Raw genomic sequence first — 18,800 nt, 5'->3', positions numbered from 1 at the left:
TTGCCTGCCTGCCTGCCTGCGCGCACCGGAACCACACCTGAGGTACCTACAATAGGTACGTATCCAAGGCGGCCCCTTTGAAGGTCGCACAACTACCTATGTACCTACACAATGACGCTCATCGTGCCGTGGGGGGACTGACTGGCTTAACCGTTATTGCCAGCCCAGAACCAGAATACCAACATCACATCAAAACCCATCACCTCGGGCACAGCGCTCGAAAAATCATGTCTCCTCATTCGTTGCTTTTCCATTCAAGCTGCATGTGCAGCGACGCAGATTGCTGTCATGCCCTTGGCCTCTAGTAACCCTAACTTGGCGGGGTCTTGTCTATTGGTAACCCCTTCCTGTGGCCTGTTCTCTTTTGCGCCGACTGAGGGACGCGACAATATCTGTCAGTCGGGGTTCGACCGCCACCCTTTGGCCTCATTCTGACCACAGGCTCCACGTTTGACCTCGTGCCAATTGCGCCGCCAACAAAAAGGCCTTGGTGACGACACCCTCGGAATCAAGAGACGGCATCTAAGGGGTCATACAGAATCCCTCGCTCGTTACCAAGTACTTTTGCACTCCACAAGCCATCGCTCCTGAACTAGGCGTACCAAATCGCACTATTGACAGTCAGCATGCTGCCTGGAATCCTTTTGGTCAAGCCTGCAGAGCATCCAACGATGGCAGGTAGCTTCAGTCATGAGAAAACGCCACGCGCAATATTTGCACAGAGCCCTGCTCGCACACCCGCACTTACTACGCCTTGAGGGCAGATCAGGATTGTCTACGTTTCGAAATAACTCGCTCTGTATGCATGTACAGGACACGGCCTCGGGGCTGAGATGTGTCAGCCCGCACCTCGACCAAAGCCCAGGTAGTCGCTCGACCACAGCTATATGGCTCGTCTTATCTACATGCCAGTTCCACGGCCGCAACTTTGGTTTCACGGACGCTATCGCCCGTATATGTTGTCAAAAAACTTTCAACCAGGTGACTGTTCTTGTAGTCCGGGCCCTCGCCAGCGACTGTTGTTTCCCGGTGTGCTCGCCCGCACCTTATCAGTATTGTGCCGAGGCATCGGCAGCAACGCACCTTGCGACGACCACCATGACTGCAAGACTGCCACCCAGAAAAGGCCCGGCGGCTCCCGGCCTGGTCCTTGTTCTCCGCTCCCCTCATAGGACCTCGTCAGACTGTCGTTTCGTAGCAACAAAACTGGCGACCATCGCGCCACGGACTATGGACGACTCTACCTAGGCGACCGCACGCACTCTGGGTGGGACCCTTGTAGCTTACACTTGCCCAATAGCCCTTGAAAAGACAAACAATCCTTCTCTCGCTGGAGAACTAACCAAGAAAATGGAGGTCAAGGAAGAATAAACGACGCCTGAGCTGCACGCCGTGTTGACGTGTTTTCAAGCTGACGCTCAGCCCGGCTGTGTCCTCTACGTGGCCATGCCATGCTGGCAGTTAGCTCTCCACGAGACTGACGCCGTGGTGTCCACAGCTTACCTGGTTGATTCGCTTGGGTCCGTTGATAGGTAAGTGAAAGGGGAGGCGCTTGGGGACGGCAAGAGGGTGCGCTCTCGTAGGCGACGGAATGGAGCCCACTGGCTAGACCTATGCAGGGCTTCCGTCTCGCTTTCTGATGTTGTTCTCAAAGCGGCAGAACAAAAACGTCACGGTATGCGCCTGCATGTCAGGGTCTTGCGAGGAATCATTATTCGTTGCGGCTAGAATGCGCCTCCCGGGGCTGCATTCCATCTATCGGGTTACCCTCCACCGCCTCTATCCTAGAAAAACACCCGGCGCTGTTAAGGCCCTGTGCATCAAATTATCCCCTCTTCAGCCCCTGCAGCGCCGTAGCTGCGTCCGTCTCTTTTTTGGTCTGATTCCTCCTTGTTGGCAACTCGAACCTGAGGTTCTGAGATTGGGTCCACCCAGGTGGCTGTGACAGTTGATACAAGAGGCTATCTGTCAGGTAGAACGGGTTGGTCACCGTCGGGTCGGCGCGAGCCCGCGAGTTGGGCGACATGACTGAAAGAGGGCCTGCGGGGGAATGAATGGGCTCCAAGGGCTGCAGCTTGACCGGCGTTGCAGCAGCTTGTTCCTTCGTTCTAAGGGGTGCCAGCGTGAGCGAGTCCATTGATGCCCGCTTGATGTCGGAAAGGATCTTGGGCGAGACGGGCGAGACGACGACTGCCCGGTTCTTGATCGCCGGCTTCTTGACCTTCTGCGGGTTCGGTCTGGGAAGAGCCTTGGCGGCATGAATCGGCCGAGGCAGGCCAGGCACAAACACCTCCTCACCGTCGATTGTCTTCCGTTTCCGGGTCCGGGGATTCAGCTTGACAGCCGCAAGGATCGAGTTTTCTTCGGTCCCCAACATAGTTACGTCTCTCGCGACGCCATCCGCGTCACGGAATGGTTGTAGCTGTTGAAACTCTTGTTTCACTAGAGCCATGCTCGGCCCCAACCTCAAATTCGTGGCATCGTGCGGAGTGCTGGGATCCGATGGCTGTGGTAGAGCAGCCGGGGCAGATTTTCTGGCTCGTCTGGGTTTTACCTTTTCAACCCTGCGGTTTACAGGAGAAGATGGCGATCTCGAGGCACTACCAGTAATTCGGCGGAGCTCCGCCATAACCTTCAACATGACATACGCCGCATTGGTCGTGTCATCGCGAACAGCCATCGGTCGACGCGGCGCCGCCTTGGGTGCGGCAATCTTGGGAGCCTCGCCTTCTTGCTTCTCGGGTTGCCTGTGTACGGATTCAATCTTGACCGGTTCGTCTGTCTTGTCTGGATCAGGCATTGCCTTGGGGAGGGGAGTTCGTATCGTTGCGACAGCAGAAGACTTCTCCGACTTTATTGCCATTTCCGGCTGTGATGTCTTTAAAGCGTTCTCTCCCGACTTCGATGACTCCGATCTTGGTTTTGGTCCCTCCTCTGCGATGCCCTGCCGCTTCTTAGGTTTGTCGCTGCTTTCCTTCTTTTTCTTAGGGAGCTTTGTGCCTGGCGGCAGCCAAAGCAAAGGAATTCTTTCCTTCAAATTGGATACCCACGCGTCGCAGTCCCACTGAACCCAGTAGTCGATAATTTCTCCCCATGAACTCTCTGGAGGCTTGGTGTAATTGACAAAGACCACTTTACCGCCTCTGCTGTGAATGGTCTTGGCGAATTCCCTAACAAGAACTTTGAGGCCGTGAACCCTCAGAGAGGTGCCGAGGATGAGAAGAAGGTCGGGCGAAAGTCCGAGATCGTGTGTGATAATTGGAGAAATGAGATGGGCGCTGGGGTGTTCCTCGCCGTAGAGCACAATGTCCGGTCTCAGTTTACCCACACCCAGCGCTCTTTTGCCCCTTTCCTGTCTTGCAGCGGTCGCTCCGGCGCAGTATGGGCATTCGGGCTGTCGGCCGGACATGGTCTCGTACGCTCTTCCATCTTCATCCCAGTCGCAAATCTTTCCGCAGAGGAAGCAACGTAGAGATTCCAGAGACCCGTGCAGAAATACACACTCCACACCATTGGGCTTTCGGTCAAGTCTCGGTTGGCCTTGGGACTCGGCCGAAGGAGTGGGGTCGGCCGATTCGTTGCCCTCAGCACTGTCAACTCCCTCTGGTTCGTCAACTTCTTTCTTCTCTTCCGGCTCTGGTGCGGTTGAGGTAGTTTCGCTGACAGTCGAGGAGGTCGCTAATGCTGTCGTAGCCAACACCGCCCCGACAGACTTTCTCGAAAAACGGCCTCTGTGCCCTGGGCCTTCCTGAAGTGATGTCGATAAGCCAACCTTTTCTTCAATCTGGTCAATGTTTTGCGTGTAGCAGCGGACCAATTTTCCACGGTTGCGGAGGTGACCAATGAAATGGTGTGATTCTGTTGGTGCAACGTCCTTCACTTTTTGACGAAGGGTGGTGGCAAATGTGTAGAAGACTGCTGTTCGCAGCGGATCGGCCCAGATCGAGGCGTCGAATAAATCCCTGCCTTTGATGTTGGGTAATGTTGACTTGCTGAACTGAGATGATGGAGGGGTTTCGTCTGTTTCGGAAGACGCCGCGCTGCTCGCAACACTCGAGGTTTGTCCGCTTGTCGATGGCTCTTCCTCGAAGGGGTCGAATAAGACAGGTGGAGGCGATGACAGCGGGGATGAGCTGAACGCCAGCCCTGGCTGCCCAAGATTCGGCTGTGAGACACAGGCGATATCTCTTCGGCGCGTCGGTGTTTGCGGGAATATACTAGGTGGTGATGATAGAGGCGAAGAACTGAAGAGGAACCTCGTGGCCTTTGGCGTGACGTGATTTGCAGCCTGTGCTATTGGTCTCGGGGCTGAGTCAGTCGTCTGATGAGCTTCCCCCGGCTGCAACGCTGCCCTGGAACGAGTTCGTCTTGGCTCGATTGGTATCAAAGTGGATGCATGTTTGCGTTCAGCTGCCCGTACAGTATCCATAGGAGGCGTCAGCAAAGACCTCTTTCGCAGCACGGCAGAGCGCGCCTGATAAGCGTTGGCTCTTGGTCGAGCGTCTGGGCTTGCAGAATGGCCACGCCTCCGCAGACCCCGGCGGGCTGATCTTTCGTCTTCAGCCGAGCCGCTTTGCACATCGATTAGACTCGAATGCGAAGCTGTACATGGGCCTTTCTGGGGGCTCTTGACAGGTGGCAGGGACGTGGCTCTCTTGGTGGATCGAGTCGACATGGTGTTGGCTTCTATACGTCTGTTTTCAGAATCCTCTGTAACACCAGACTCATTTGCGATATTGCCGTCCACCGTTGATTCCCTTGTCCTCGCTCTCGTGATCGGACCGCTAGGTCTGGCGTCAATTGAGTGGGGGGTCGATGAGTCTCGCGCATTCGACCGAGGACTCTTGGCCTCTTCGGAGCTGGACGCGTCTTGCTCTTCAATAGCCTGAGAGTCGTCGCTAAGGCAGATGCCTGAATCCTCGAAAGACAGCCTCCGCCGCTTTGTGGGTGGCTCTCGCTCGTCGCGGTTCGTATTGAGCGATGCAGAGCATCTCGGTTCTAACACATGCTCTCGGCTCGCGGCGTCGAATTGAGCCTGGATCAAGGAGTAGAGCCCATTTTCACTGCGGAAGTCCTGTACCGTCATTAACACGAGTTCCAAGGGCAGCGACACCACGAGTGCTTACGGGAATGCCAGAGTTGGTACTGATGCCAGCGCCGGTGATGACGACAACCTTGCGGGCTTTGAGAAGAGACTCGGCAACGGCTTGGAGAAGAGCATCCTCGGCAGGGGTGACCTGGGTAGTAGGCATTCTGGACGCGTCCTAAGTTCGGCCCATTGGACTGGTTCCGTGCGAAGTGTCGATTGCCAACCGCTGATTCCCCTCTGTGCGTTTCGAGGCGCGTGTTGGCAATGGCTCGCAATCCGGCGTGTTTGTAAACGCGAGGGTCGGCGTGCGGGCAGTAGCTGCGATTAGCCCTCGCCAACGACAACAATTCAAGGGGACCTTCTTGCCGCGATGCGCCTCCCACGGAGCGCCTTAGTCGTAGGGTGACGGGGGTCTGCGACCGCAGCCCTTGCTTCCCAATCGAGAGGAAGGTTGGGGAGATGGGGCCAAGCTATTTCCTTCAGAGCTTCGCTGAGAGCTAGCTACAGACAGCTTCTGGATTTTTTGAGGTCGGCAAATGGTTAGTCATACGGTTGATGTTGTAACTTGGTTGTCGGTCTGCGACACGTAGGTGAAGGTGGTTGGAGGTGGCCCAGACGCAGGCGTAGACGCAGACGCAGACGCGGTGGGCCGAAACTGGCAGACCGGGGTTCGCGCTGCCAGGGTCTGTCTGGTCAACCAAGCTCGCAGTCAGTCAATTCGGACCAGATAAAGCACAAAGGTCCTAGGTCACAATGACTCTTTGAGATATCGTCTGGCAGGTTGAGTTGAGGCTAAGAGGCCAAGAATGGTGGTTTGAAGCTGTGGCAAGGCGACGGAAGGTTCAAGGCCTAAGCTTGACGTTGAACAGACAGACGCGTCTCAGAAGAGAAGGTACTCGGGAGGCCCAAAGCTCACAAGCTTGACGGAGGGGCGACCATTGAGTATCGAGTGCAGAGGGGAAATAAAAGTGATACGTGTGACATAAGCAAGAGAGAATGGCGCCGTGTTCGACAGGAAGTGACTGGCGATGTTGACGGAGGGTTGTCGGAGGTTCCTTGTGCATCGGATGTTGTTGTTGAACCGCGACTGCCCCGGATCCAGAACTGTGGGTATCCGTAGATAAGTTACCTAGGCCGCTAAAATCCGCCCTACCTTAGCACCTTAGCTACCTAAGTACGGAGTATAGTGATGGAAAGATCAACAGAGTCCCACTTCCGATAGCCGATAACGATAACGATAGCGATAGCGACGCCATACGGGCCGATAAGGAACCTGAAGACAGGGATTAAGCTTCACAGTGCAGTTATGTCGGATTTAAACACGGTCCCGAGGCTCTCGAATTAGAGTAATGTCAGACGAGACGCGACAAGAAACACAGTGCCAAAGCTTCTGGTGGCCCAAGTTGCTTGTCGTCTCGCCACTCTTCAGAAATGGTCAAATCCAACGCCCATGTGTAGCCTCTGATCACAACAACTCAACACTGAGGACGGGACGGCCAACATGACGCAACCATCACCGACGCTTGGTTCATGGCCTGACCACAGGCCGCGGCTGGCGCCTGTAATGCCACCGAGGCGTCCGACCCCCCTCCAAACCTTGGATTCACGTCAACAGAGCAAAAAGAGACTTTGAGGCGCAACATCAGCCTCTATCGGACTAGTAACCAAGCATAAGCTTCGCCGAGCTGTTGCCTCCCAGCCACTTTGACCTCTTGAGGCTCGGCCATGAAGGACAGCAACGTCTGTTCCTACTACATACACACATGTATGCAACTAGTAGGTAGGCAGTGAACACCATATGGCGACAGTTTTCTGTCAGCACCGGACTTGAAGTGTGTTGGAGCTCCCGCCCCATATGTACCGTCTCCGGATCACCCACCGCCGCAACAGGTCCAACGGCTTGGCCCAACTTCAAAGGCTGCATCTCCAAGGCTAGCCGCCTTCTAGAACGCCAACGTTTGAATAGCGGGGGAGCGAGTCGACTGCCGGAACCCATCATCAATGCGCAAACCCGTTGACTTATGTAGGGCAATAAACCTGCGGCATGAGATGAAGCCGGTGACAACTTGGGATGCACTCTGCTATCTTGACAGACAGATGGAGACCATGGCACCAACCACGCTGCTGCAAGGACCCCCCCCCTTCCTTTAAAATCATCTGAACTCGTCGTGTTCCACACCCGCTTCGGTCAGTACCGGCGCATCCATCGTCATTCGTCACTGAGACGGCGCCGTTTGATCTATCTACCTTACTTCCACTCCCCTGTGTCAGGCCACTTCATGGTCGCCCGTTGGCCCGTTGTATTTCACGTCAACCCAGAGCCGGGACCCATGAACACCCCAGTCCGAGGGTTACTTTCCACAGCTGGTACCTAGGTGGACTACCTAATTTAAATTTTGGTCTATGTGCCCTTCCTGTTCGGGCCTTCTAATCCAGGGCGCCCGGTGGTGAGGCTCCTCTCAAACCACGACTCATCCCGCCCCCGAAGCCAAAAGAAACGACGCACCAGCCTCAGACTGCTGCCAAGAACAAACGAGGCGCCGTTGATCGGTGTATCCCATAATATCCCCGGAACCTAGAGGCAACCATGTGGTTAGAAATACACACATAAGATGACAATGCCGTCGTGTCTTAACTTTATATTAGTGCCATATCCATGCCCCTAAGTCCCTGAATTGCAGGCTTTCTTTCTTGATCACCTTTTTTCTTTTCACTCTTTTCTCTTCTCCAGGCTGGCCCAACTTTGACATTTCCATCATGCAGTACTCCAAGTCTCTCACTCTCTCGCTCGTCGCGGGGGCATTTGCCCAGTCATGTAATTTACAATTTGACTGTCGAGTCCCAGTCGGAACTGAGGTCGAAGAATTCGATGTCACCAATCCTCTATTCAATTCCAAAGCCGTAATAGGCGCAGGCTTGACTTTCAGCCGTGTCCTCCAAGCGTCTGACGGAGCTAGTTCGCCCTTTGATGGCAACGAAAACATTGCCCTCGCGGTCGCCATCAAGTAAGACGAGATTGAATAGTTCCGCGTGTTTCTCAACAGGCTGACCCCTTCTTTCAGTGACCAGTCTATTTTCGACGGCCAGACGAGCTTCCGACGTACCGAGCTGATTCCGTCCAGCAACGTGGGAGTAGACGCATCCACTCTCGGGATCAAGACCCTCCATTTCAGTGTTCAGAAGGATGAGCAGCGGCCCCTTAACCTCTCGCATGAATACCAATTGGTGTTCCTCGAGAGCAATGACTTGACCACCAACCAAATTGTTCTTAAGACCGGGACCATCTTGGGTGGTGTCGCCAATGTAGACCCGGATACCCTGACGCTCTTCGGAAACGTCAACACCAAGCCGGCGCCACCCGTCCTTTTCAGCACCCCCTTTACTGAATATACCATCCACAACTTTGCCGTCACTATGGACTTCAACACAAAGTAAGGCTTCTATCCTCACGAGTTTCCACCTCACAACACTGACATTGATACCCTCGCCAGCACAGTCCAGGTATTTTACTCTACCGATGACAATGATTTGGAGGCACAGGGCGCCGCTCAGCCCAACATCATCGTCGGCCAAGGACAGTACCATTTCGGTCTTCTGAAGAAGCCCGTCGGTGGCGTGGGTGATATAACCAAGAACGGCTTCCAGCCCTCGGGTATCGACGAGGCTGTTCTCTACAGCGGTATCTTCCAGGAGGACAGTGTGGAGGGTTGCATCAGCCTGGCACCGTAAATGACGCACACTTGTACAGATAACAATTATCCCAGACCCTTGCAGAGCGAGGGCTTTTACTCTGCACATAAGCATGGGAAGAAAACAGTAATGTCAGTAAGCGTTCTGTACATCGTAATACTCAATAGCTGGTTACTTGGTGCGAGGGGTGGTGATGTTATTGATTGTGTGCGGTGTGGCCGTCAATATCATAGCATGTGCCCTTTCGTCACTGACACTTCTCCCTCGATTCACCCCGTATGTCAATGTAAATATATTTCTAAGAGGGTACCTGACCAGATGAATGGCCAAGCAGTCAATGTATTGGCGTACAGTGCTTCGTGGGGAGAAAGACTGGTCTCCGTGGATGCTCCGCATCCCAGAAATATCATTGGAAAAGAATTATTGCTTGCTGTTAGTCGAATTGTCACACAAGTAATGGCTAATTGTCATGACAAGCTGGGAGTTATATTAGATGATATAGTGCTGTTTCGTAAGGTCATTCAGAATTTGACAAGAGCTGAAATGGAGCATATGCCGTTTGAAACTGGGAGCCAGCAGGCCTGCCAGATTTTACTACGATCATCCGCCGCCTCAATCCTCATGGTGGCTCACGGCGGTAACCTTCTCTTGGCGGTTGGCGACCTCCTCCAACTGCGGACGCAGTGAATCGGCGGCCTCTTGCGAGAAGTGGCGAGCACCAACGCCGTGCTCAAACAGCAAGTCGAGCTCCGAGTACGTGAGACCGAAAGGCTCCGGCAAGCGGAAGAAGGTCCAAACCAGGAACAACACCGTGATTCCGGCCCAGAAAAAGCCACCTCTTGCGCCCCAGTTCCAGTCATTCTTGCCGACAATTCTGGGCTGAATTGCGTTGACGATGAAGCCCCCCGAGTTATAGAACGCGCGAGAGAGAGCAACGGTCTTGACACGAAGGCGAGTAGACGGCATCTCCGCAACGAGGGTGTAGCACGCGGGACCGACGCTGAGCTGGAACGCGAACAGCATGATGATGATGAGGGCTCCCACGGCCCACGATCTCGCAGGAAGGCCGGCCTTATCTTGGGGAATGCCAATGCAGCCGATGATAACCAGGACCACAAACATGGTCGACAGGCCGGCCAGGTACAGCGTGCGACGGCCGACATGCGTCATGATGTACCAGGCAATGATACAGCCGATGAGGCCGATGCAGTTCTGCACTAGACCCATAGTGAAGCCGTTCGCGGGGCTGAGGCCCGCGTTAATCATAAACTGGGTTCCATAGCCCATGAAAGGGACGCCGCAAAAAGACTGCGTCATCCAGACCATGCAGGCGATCTCGGTGCGGCGGAGATCGACGCCGCGGAAGCAGTCCCAGTAGTGCGCGCCGGAACTGACTTCGATCTCGAACTGATTCGTCACACGCATCATCTCGACATGGGCGTCGAGGTCGAACTCGATGCCGGCCTTCGGGGAGGTCAGGCTACGAACGGATTCTTTGGCCTCCTCGAGGCGGTTTTTGCGGACGAGCCACCAGGGACTCTCGGGGGCCAAGAGCGTGCCGATGATAATCGGGATCGGCCAGACCCATTGAATAGCAAAGGCTGACTAAGATGTTAGAGTTTGGCACGCATTTAGACACTCTGGATGTACATCGTAGGTCATCATGTGCTATATCGCGTGACATCATACACATGGGCCCCATATGTATAATATCATGTGACATATCACATGACTGTACCGCGCCTCAGCACATTGGAGCTCTTCGTGACTTTTTCACAGGACGTTACTCACGGATACGGTATCCCCATTCACTGTCAATTTGCAGCAGCCCACGAAGCATGCCACTGCTGATAAGCTGACCAATAACCCAGCACATGTTGCTATGAAAGTCAGCTGCTGGGGGCTCTGCATCGCGCAAATCTACTCACACCCATGAGGTCATGTAACCTCTCAAAGACATGGGACAGATGTCGGCCGCGTAGGTGACGGCAAGAGTCTGAAATATGCCCCATGGAATTCCCTGGATGAGACTACCAGCCAGAAACATGGGTAGGCCGTTGGAGAAGAAGGGAATGAAGACGGCGCCGATCATGGCGACCATGGAGACAACCATAGTCTTCTTGTAGCCGATCCATTCGGTAATGAAGCCATTGACGATGAGGCCAATGATGGAACCGACCTGGGTACCGTTGTTGATGATGGTTTGCCAGCGGGCGGATACCAGTGGGTCTCCGTTCTCATCAACCTCGTCGCCGTATTTCTTCATAAATGCCGGGAAGACGAAGAAGTTGCTCATCAAGTTGGTGTCGTAACCCTGGGATTCAGTCAGCGCCATTGGACGACGGGATCAGGGACGCGGGAGACACCATACCTCCATGATAATGGCAAGGGAGATGATGAACGAGAAGAGGATCGCCTTGGGCCAGAAACGAAAGGAGTCTCGGACGCTCATCTGGCGCTCGTTCTGCATGGCTGTGATGGTCTCGCCTTGTTCATTGTGGTGGCTGACGGTTGGAACCGCCTCCACGCCCACGGCCTTGTCTTGCGCCATGGTGAAGAAAGTCTCAGAAAGGATATAGCCAAAAGGAGCAAACGACTACGGGCGAGGTCATTCCCATATTTCCTGGGCAACAATGGGACATAAGGCCGACTTTATAGAAAGGCGAAGACGGGGGTAGAGAGATTCACCACCCCTGTAACCTGGCGAGAACCTCAAAGAGAACAAACCATTCTTCTGGTACGACTTACCGAGGCAAAGCGGAGAAGCCATCGTACCATCATTGGTAGTCCGGGGAGGGGGGGCGGGGGCAAGCATGACATTACCTACAGCAACGATAGGGTTTGAGAACCAACGCCGGACACACATCAAGTCAGACAAACTTTGAGAGGGTCCCATGGGGAAATCTCCAGGTCTTGGGACGATGATCGGTCGAGACTTCTGGGGGACCCAGGAGACGCTGTAATTCGTCCAACGATTGTGGCTGTCACAGTGCAGATGGGGTAGGGCCGGGGTGAAGGGCAGTATTCCGCCTCCTTTCCGCCGCTTTTTCCCGATCTGTCTTCCATGGCCGGCCAGGCGAGGGCCCGTGTGGCTGGCCGAAGCCAACTGGACGGGGCAACCACGGCATGGTGAAATACCTTCACCCAACCCCTGGCCCTCTCGTCTCTGCCAGTGAGATTACCTAGTCCTTTTTGGTGTCTCGTTTTCCTCTGCTACAGTACGGTTTGCAACCGGCCCCCATCCGTTCCTACATTTTTCTCCATTTGCACAGACTAAAGTGCCTCTCGGTCTTCAGTCCGAGAGACGTCTGACGAACCCCCCTTGGCATGCGGAAACCCTCGGCTTGCGCTGCGTGCCGGTACATTACCTCTTTTCCCTTTCTGGTTTTTTCTTTCTTTTCCGCTGGCGTTGCGAGTCAGCCCGTAACCTGACACCCTTCTTTGCAGTGCCCGCCGGCGCAAATGCCAAATCCAGGACGGCCTTGTCGACTGCGTATATTGTAGCGAGAGAGGGATCAAATGCAATCAGAGGCCCCCGGAAGGCGGCTATTATGAACAGCTAGAGAATCAGCGTAAACAGCGCCAGGAAGAGCAAGCTCGATTAGGGGGGCCGCCATTGCATCATGGACACGCGAGTGCGTTACCGCCCAGCTGTCACACCGGTAGCTGGTGTGGCCGATGTGAGACCACTCCGCATGCCGCGTTACCTAGCTTGCCGGTCCGTCTGGACTTGGTGAGACTCTACTTCGACTACATCCATGACCAGTTCCACTCCCTCTTCCATCGGCCAAGCTTCATCGAGGATGCACTCGGCGACCGAGTCCCACACGGGATTCTATATGGCATTTGTGCCCTATCTGCTAGGTGTGTCTTCCTACGAGGCTACCAACGCTGGTGGGTATTTTTTTGAGAGAGACCGCCAGCTAACTCAATTCTAGGTTCTATACAGACCCGGCTTTGGCAGACGTTGACCCCCGAGACCGAGCACAGGGGTACTTGCAAGCTGCAGAGGGGTTCCTAAACCTCCGCGACGTGTCACTGACTACGATACAGTTATGCGTGTTGATAGGAGCCGCCTGGACTGCCGACGGCAATGGGGAAGCAGAGAACATGTATTACGGCGTTGCATGTAGAGCGGCGTTACTGCTAGATCTCCCCAATAGGCCAGCGACCACGCTGCTGGAACGGGAGATCAACATACGGGGTAAGCCTGGGTCACCTTCATCCGCTGTGCCAAGTTTAGCATCCGCAAAGCTTGCATCTGCAAGGCACATGAACCAAACTAACAGGTCCCTTCCCCAGTCTGGTGGTCACTCTGCATGATTGACGTCTGGTCGTCCACCGCGGTGAAGCTGCCCAAGCTGCTGCCGGCGAGATCTGACATCCCCCTGCCCATGGACGATCTACCGTTCCTCTCGTTGGACCGCAGCGGTGCATCCCGGACCACAGCGGATGCGGGTGCGACCTTGTCGAGCCAGAGCTCGCAGCACCTCTCGCAGATGGTGCGGCTCAATCGGATCCTGCTCGACATCAACGACTTTAACCAGCGATGTGTGGCCGAGAACCCGGACTGGGACGCCCTCGGGCACGGCGTCGACGCGCTCCACGCGAGGATGGAGGGCTGGCTCGACGCGCTGCCGGAGAACATGCGCGATACCCCCGAGAACTTTGCGTGGTTCGCCGCCCGCGGCCTCGGTAGGACATTCGCGGCTGTGTACCTGGGGTATTACCACTTTGGCCAGCTCCTGTACTACCAGTTCTTGTACGGCGCAGGCACGACGACGGCCATCAACCCCACGGCGTCGGTGTCCGTCGCCCGTCGGAACACGTACGCGACCCGGTGCAAGGAGCACGCGGCCAGGCTGTGCGACATGGTCTACCGCACGCAGACGACTGCGGGGGCGGACGTAAGGTACACGATGGCGGCACACGTGTTGGTGATTGCGTCGACGGTGCAGATCCATACGCTCTTGTTCAGCGGCGACGAGGTAGATATTGGCTTGGCGAGACGGCGTCTCGAGAGGAACTTTGAGATGCTTCTGCAGCTGCGCTGTTACTGGCCGACGGTTGACCGAGCCATCAGCAGACTAAGGGCTTTCCACAAGACGGCGCGGAACAGCATCGACACAAGCTTTGTGCTGGACCGCTGGATGCTGCGGTTCTTGGTTGAGTTTACGGAGCCGATGGAGGAGAAGGAGGCCACAATAGGCCGGCACGGGGATGGTGACGAGATGGAGTCCTTGTGGGCAATGGAGGGGCCCCGGTGAGGGGTTGTGCGGTGAAAGCTGGGGGAACCAAATCTGGGCTCTTGGCCCGTTGCATGAGGCAAACCCCAGTCGAACTGAGTGGGTTCGAGAGGCTGATAAGTTTCTTCTCTTGCATGTGACAAGTTGGCCCGGTCGGCAGAGACCAGACAGGACTAGATAGAAGCGGTTTATCTTCGTGGCATGGATTGCCAGTCGGGTCCTGTCCCGAGAATTATACCGGCTAGTCAAAGATCTCCTGTCAAAGTACAGAATATGGGTTTTCACCTTCCCAGCAACGGGTTTCCTTTCGGCACGATCAAGTCCGGCAATGTCTCTTTTCGTAATTATTGTAACATTGTGAGATTCCGAGTCCAGTCTTCATCTAACCAGTTGACTACGGATGCGACTGCATGAGTCGGTTACGTTTGATGCGGAGAAGGGCGGCGGGAAACTCCACGACTTTTCCGCCCCCTGTCATGCGACCTCACCGTCTGATTCTGCCCCTCTGCCCCTCACTTGGCAATGGGCATTATGTTAATTAGTTGAAGTAGGTGAGAAGACACGATATGTGCAGGAACCCTGGAAAGTCGCGATGAGGGGCTGAGAGGATCCGTTATACCACATTTTCTTGCTGCCTTGGACCGTATAAAAGTCGGGTCCCAGCGGCATTGACTTCTTGTCTAGTTGTCAAAGACTGAAACAGGACTCATTGCAGTTTCTACAACTGGTTTAGAAAAAAATACAAAATGGTTTACAGATCACTGGGCCTTGTGGCCGCAATCGCATCCGCAGGACGGGTGGCGGCTCTCAACAACGGCTTGGCCATCACGCCCCCAATGGGCTGGGTAAGTTATGACAGTCTCTCCATAGAGATCAAGCTCTCTGTCAGACTTTCAAGTTCTTCCGACTGATGTGAACAAGAACAATTGGAACGCCTTCGCGTGCGACGTCTCGGAAGATCTCATACTCAGCACCTCGGAGCGCGTCATCAGCCTGGGTCTGCGCGACCTAGGGTACGACCATGTCGTGCTGGACGACTGCTGGCAGGACGAGAACGGCCGCGATGCCCAGGGCAAGATCCATCCCAACCTTGCAAAATTTCCCAACGGCCTGAAGCACGTCTCGGATCAGTTGCACGCTCAGGGACTTAAGTACGGGATGTACTCCAGTGCCGGCGAGATGACGTGCGCGAGATTCGGTGAGTTATCCCGGTAGACATTCGGTCCTCGGCGTTTGCCCTCATATCGAGCAGAAAGACAAGGAAGTGCTGACACCCCCCCTCAGCTGGCTCGCTCGATCACGAAAAGGAGGACGCCGAGAACTTCGCCTCTTGGGGCGTAGATTTTCTCAAGTATGATAACTGCTACCATATGGGAAGAATGGGCACGCCGAAGATCTCCTTTGACCGGTTCAAGGTCATGGCCGACGCGTTGAACGCGACAGGGCGGCCTATCGCCCTCAACCTCTGCAATTGGGGTGAAGACTACGTCCACACAGTACGCGCCTTCCCATCTCCGTCTTCCATAAATCTACGATGGGACGCATGAACTGACAAACCTAGTGGGGAATGTCCATCGCCCACGCCTGGCGTATGTCGGGCGACATCTACGACTCCTTCACCCGCCCCGATGACCTGTGCAGCTGCACCACTGCAGCGGACCCTTTCTGCGTCGCCCCAGGAACACACTGTTCCGTTCTCTTCATCCTTAACCGCGTCGCTGCCTTCGCTGACCGCAGCATCCCTGGAGGTTGGAACGACCTTGACATGCTCGAGGTCGGTCAGGGCGGCATGACGGACGAGGAGTACAAGGCGCACTTTGCCCTCTGGGCCGCCCTAAAGTCCCCTCTGATGCTCGGCAACGACCTGCGGGACATGCCCGCCGAGGCATTGAGCATTGTCAACAACCCGGCCATCATCGCCCTCAACCAAGACCCGCACGGCCGCAGCGTGCTGCGGGTGCGGAGGGACGTCGGCGGGGTACTGACGCCGGACGAGTACGGCGTCGCGGAGACGCAGGTGTGGAGCGGACGATTGGAGAACGGCGACCAGGCCGTCATCTTCCTCAACGCGGCGGGCGCCGAAGTCGAGATGGAGTCGTCGCTGGCCGAGATCTTCGTTTCGGACGGCCCCGGCGGCGCGGCGCCGCAGGTCAAGTCCAAGTGGGCTATCCACGACCTCTGGGCCGACAGGATGTCGACGGAGATGGCCGAGTCGCTGTTCGCCGCTGACAGTCACGGATCGAGGGTCAAGATCCTCCAGAAGGCTAACTGGTACAACGCCACGGAGATCCCTTACGCCGTTGGCTTGGAGAAGGAGGACCCGAGACTGTTTGGCAGGAAGGTTGGCGAGGTGGAGGCCAAGGGCGTGTTGAAGACCAAAGTCCCTAGCCACGCGGCCAAGGTCTTCCGCCTGAGGAGAATTGCGACGCCCGGTGATGGTTTCAAAACTAAGAGCCACGACCGCACTCAAAGGGTTGTCAAGGAGGAGCTGTGAACGAGCGTACCGCCGCGTGGTGGCAGAACAAGTATCCGGATACTCAGGTACTAAGGCTATAGAAAGGGTGACAGGTATATTGAGGAGATCACGCGTACAATGAAAATGATTGACTGTCAACTATGCGTTATAGCTCCCAAGTCTACGGCATCAAAACTTGGATGACATCGATTGAGGTAGACTGGAGATGCGATATCGTGGTTATGTTAGAGGCCATGAGCACGATCATTTTGCAATAATGTCTATAAAGAATACATCAGGCAATCTTGTTCTTCTGAGCGGATACCGAACATAACGACAGTTCAAGGAGACTTGCCATCTCATGTTACATATAATATTGCTAACTCAACAGACACATATACAGCAACAGCAGCAGCAAGAATGCAAAAGAGCCCCAAAACGTAATTATGGAATTCTCGTTCGTAGCCAGTGTTATCTGCTCCAAGCACACATAAACTATCTAAAAATCGCTTTAGCGTAATCAAATTCAAGTTTCATGGCGCCGAGGACAACAGTCACCAGGTTAGGTAAAATAGCACCGGATCTGGGTCCCATAGGATAGTCTTCATAGCTCATCGACGCCGGGCTCGGACCGACGCGGAGTGATCCAACACAAGACTCACGGCTCCGCTGCCGTGAGACAAGAGGCTTGATACGCTCAAACCGCCTCCTAAGCCCATCATCGAGGTACCCGACGACACATGCCCGGCCACCCGAGACCACAGAAGCCTACACGACTTGCCGCCTCGAAGGGGGGTCTGCCCAGAGCGCGCCACCGATCGAGCCTGACGACGGAACCGACCTCACCCTGTAACCTCGCGACCCGCCCGCTCACCGAGTCCAGCGTCCTGATTAAAGAAGGAAGACGCGAGGGGAAGCACAGCCGGGCTGGGCGAGCACGAATCCTGCCGAGATCTCCAGCGGCATATCTCGTCCCTGGCCCAGCTTGACCGAGAGGCTCACCGTGGGACAGGACTGGAGCTCTTTCGCCCCCCCCCTTGAACAAAACAACATCACAACTCGGCTATCAGATCATGCGGTGTCTTAGACTAAGTGATCCTGAATGGCTCTTGATCTCGTGGTCCGGGGAGCTTCTCTGTCCGTCGCCTCGAAAGGTACCAGATCATAGATGAACGAGGCGCCCTCCCGTCGACGCGATATAGACTATAGACTGGCAAGCGCACCCCTCAGACACCGCCCCCCCCTGGTGATCGAAGCGATCGGATCGGCTGGAGACCATAGGAGGACCAGAAAAGGATTGACATCACAGGGACAGATCGTCTGTGGCCATGAAACGCAAGAGGAACAGCATTGAGTGCTGGCTACATTCATCATTAGGGGTTACGACGAAGTTTCATCGATAGAGCGTCGTTAATTCATTCCTATAGTGGAGGACACGGTATGCTACCGAAGCACTTATTCTGCATCAATATCATTGTCGGCGCAACTGCGCATGACCTGATTGCATGTCACCACAAACTGACGTGGTGGCGACAGGTATTGAGGGCCTCGCCTCCACCTACCAACAGCCAGACGCCGCTATTTAATATTGGAGATTGCTTCGCCAAATGGCCCACAGGGATTGGAATTGACCACTCCGACGGAAGCCTAAAAACGCAAGAGGCGCGAGGGGACTGCCAGAAGGGGTTGCTGCAGCACCATCTTCCCGATACGCCCCTATCTGTCCCTCTCTGGCCCACGAGTTGGACAAAAATAAACCACGATCTGAGAGCTGTCTTGGATCTACCCCCTTGTTTAGGACAATTCTCGGGCGTATCCGTAGGAAAGAAAAGAGGGACATCGTGAAGAAGAAACCAGGGGCGGGGAAGGAGAGCATATTTAACTGTCACCGCGAAGGCACAGCAGACGCCTCAGTCCTCCCTCCCCCTTCGGGGCTTGCATCTTGGATGACAACGAGGGGCTGGGCCAATGGAGGACCTTCACGAGCGAGACCTGCATGGGGGGGGGGGGGGGGGAGTGGGTTTCGTTCTTGTTTTTTTGATGGCATGTCTGGCCAAGAGATTGGGTGGCAGCGCGCCGCGGGCGAGGAGTGCCCGCCACTGTTGGCCATGCCGTTTCCACTGTCCACCGACAGAAAAAGGGAAGAGAAGGGAAAAGAGACGTTTTACGCGGCGGTGAAAAGTGCTACACTCGCGTGGATAAGCGGTACGAGACGCGGTTGTGAGCCGCGAAAGGTTGTGCGGTTTGGGATTGAGTAGGTAGCAGGGCCATGCAAGGGTGTCGTCAGACTCGTATCTTCTCTTTAGAGAACATCCCCTCC

At 55.2% G+C, this 18,800-nt stretch overlaps 5 protein-coding genes across 5 annotated transcripts; 3 read left to right on the top strand and 2 right to left on the bottom strand.

Annotated features, from left to right (window-relative positions):
• Positions 1-1,825: 1,825 nt before the first annotated feature.
• On the bottom strand, positions 1,826-5,252 carry GLRG_08879 (Hst3 protein; the record flags this gene model as incomplete). The annotated part of the gene is made up of 3 exons (XM_008099564.1): positions 1,826-4,288; positions 4,421-5,074; positions 5,127-5,252. The coding sequence occupies 3 exons, from the start codon at positions 5,250-5,252 to the stop codon at positions 1,826-1,828; spliced, it is 3,243 nt and encodes a 1,080-aa protein (XP_008097755.1).
• Positions 5,253-7,846: 2,594 nt separating this feature from the next.
• On the top strand, positions 7,847-8,818 carry GLRG_08878 (uncharacterized protein; the record flags this gene model as incomplete). The annotated part of the gene is made up of 3 exons (XM_008099563.1): positions 7,847-8,094; positions 8,152-8,520; positions 8,581-8,818. 3 exons carry the CDS (start codon positions 7,847-7,849, stop codon positions 8,816-8,818), a joined length of 855 nt encoding a protein of 284 aa, XP_008097754.1.
• A 573-nt stretch (positions 8,819-9,391) lies between these two features.
• GLRG_08877 (sugar porter family MFS transporter) lies at positions 9,392-11,330 on the bottom strand (the record flags this gene model as incomplete). The annotated part of the gene is made up of 4 exons (XM_008099562.1): positions 9,392-10,380; positions 10,571-10,659; positions 10,708-11,093; positions 11,151-11,330. 4 exons carry the CDS (start codon positions 11,328-11,330, stop codon positions 9,392-9,394), a joined length of 1,644 nt encoding a protein of 547 aa, XP_008097753.1.
• A 1,207-nt stretch (positions 11,331-12,537) lies between these two features.
• Positions 12,538-14,046, top strand: GLRG_08876 (fungal specific transcription factor domain-containing protein; the record flags this gene model as incomplete). The annotated part of the gene is made up of 3 exons (XM_008099561.1): positions 12,538-12,677; positions 12,718-12,983; positions 13,082-14,046. 3 exons carry the CDS (start codon positions 12,538-12,540, stop codon positions 14,044-14,046), a joined length of 1,371 nt encoding a protein of 456 aa, XP_008097752.1.
• Positions 14,047-14,771: 725 nt separating this feature from the next.
• GLRG_08875 (melibiase) lies at positions 14,772-16,519 on the top strand (the record flags this gene model as incomplete). Its single annotated transcript, XM_008099560.1, has 4 exons — positions 14,772-14,870; positions 14,947-15,223; positions 15,310-15,521; positions 15,587-16,519. 4 exons carry the CDS (start codon positions 14,772-14,774, stop codon positions 16,517-16,519), a joined length of 1,521 nt encoding a protein of 506 aa, XP_008097751.1.
• Between the last annotated feature and the right edge of the window lie 2,281 nt (positions 16,520-18,800).

The sequence above is a fragment of the Colletotrichum graminicola genome (assembly GCF_000149035.1).
Source record: "Colletotrichum graminicola M1.001 genomic scaffold supercont1.43, whole genome shotgun sequence".
In the NCBI taxonomy this organism is placed as follows: Eukaryota; Fungi; Ascomycota; class Sordariomycetes; order Glomerellales; family Glomerellaceae; genus Colletotrichum; species Colletotrichum graminicola.
Note: the sequence above shows the minus strand (reverse complement) of the source record. Positions and strands in the feature narration are given on the sequence as shown.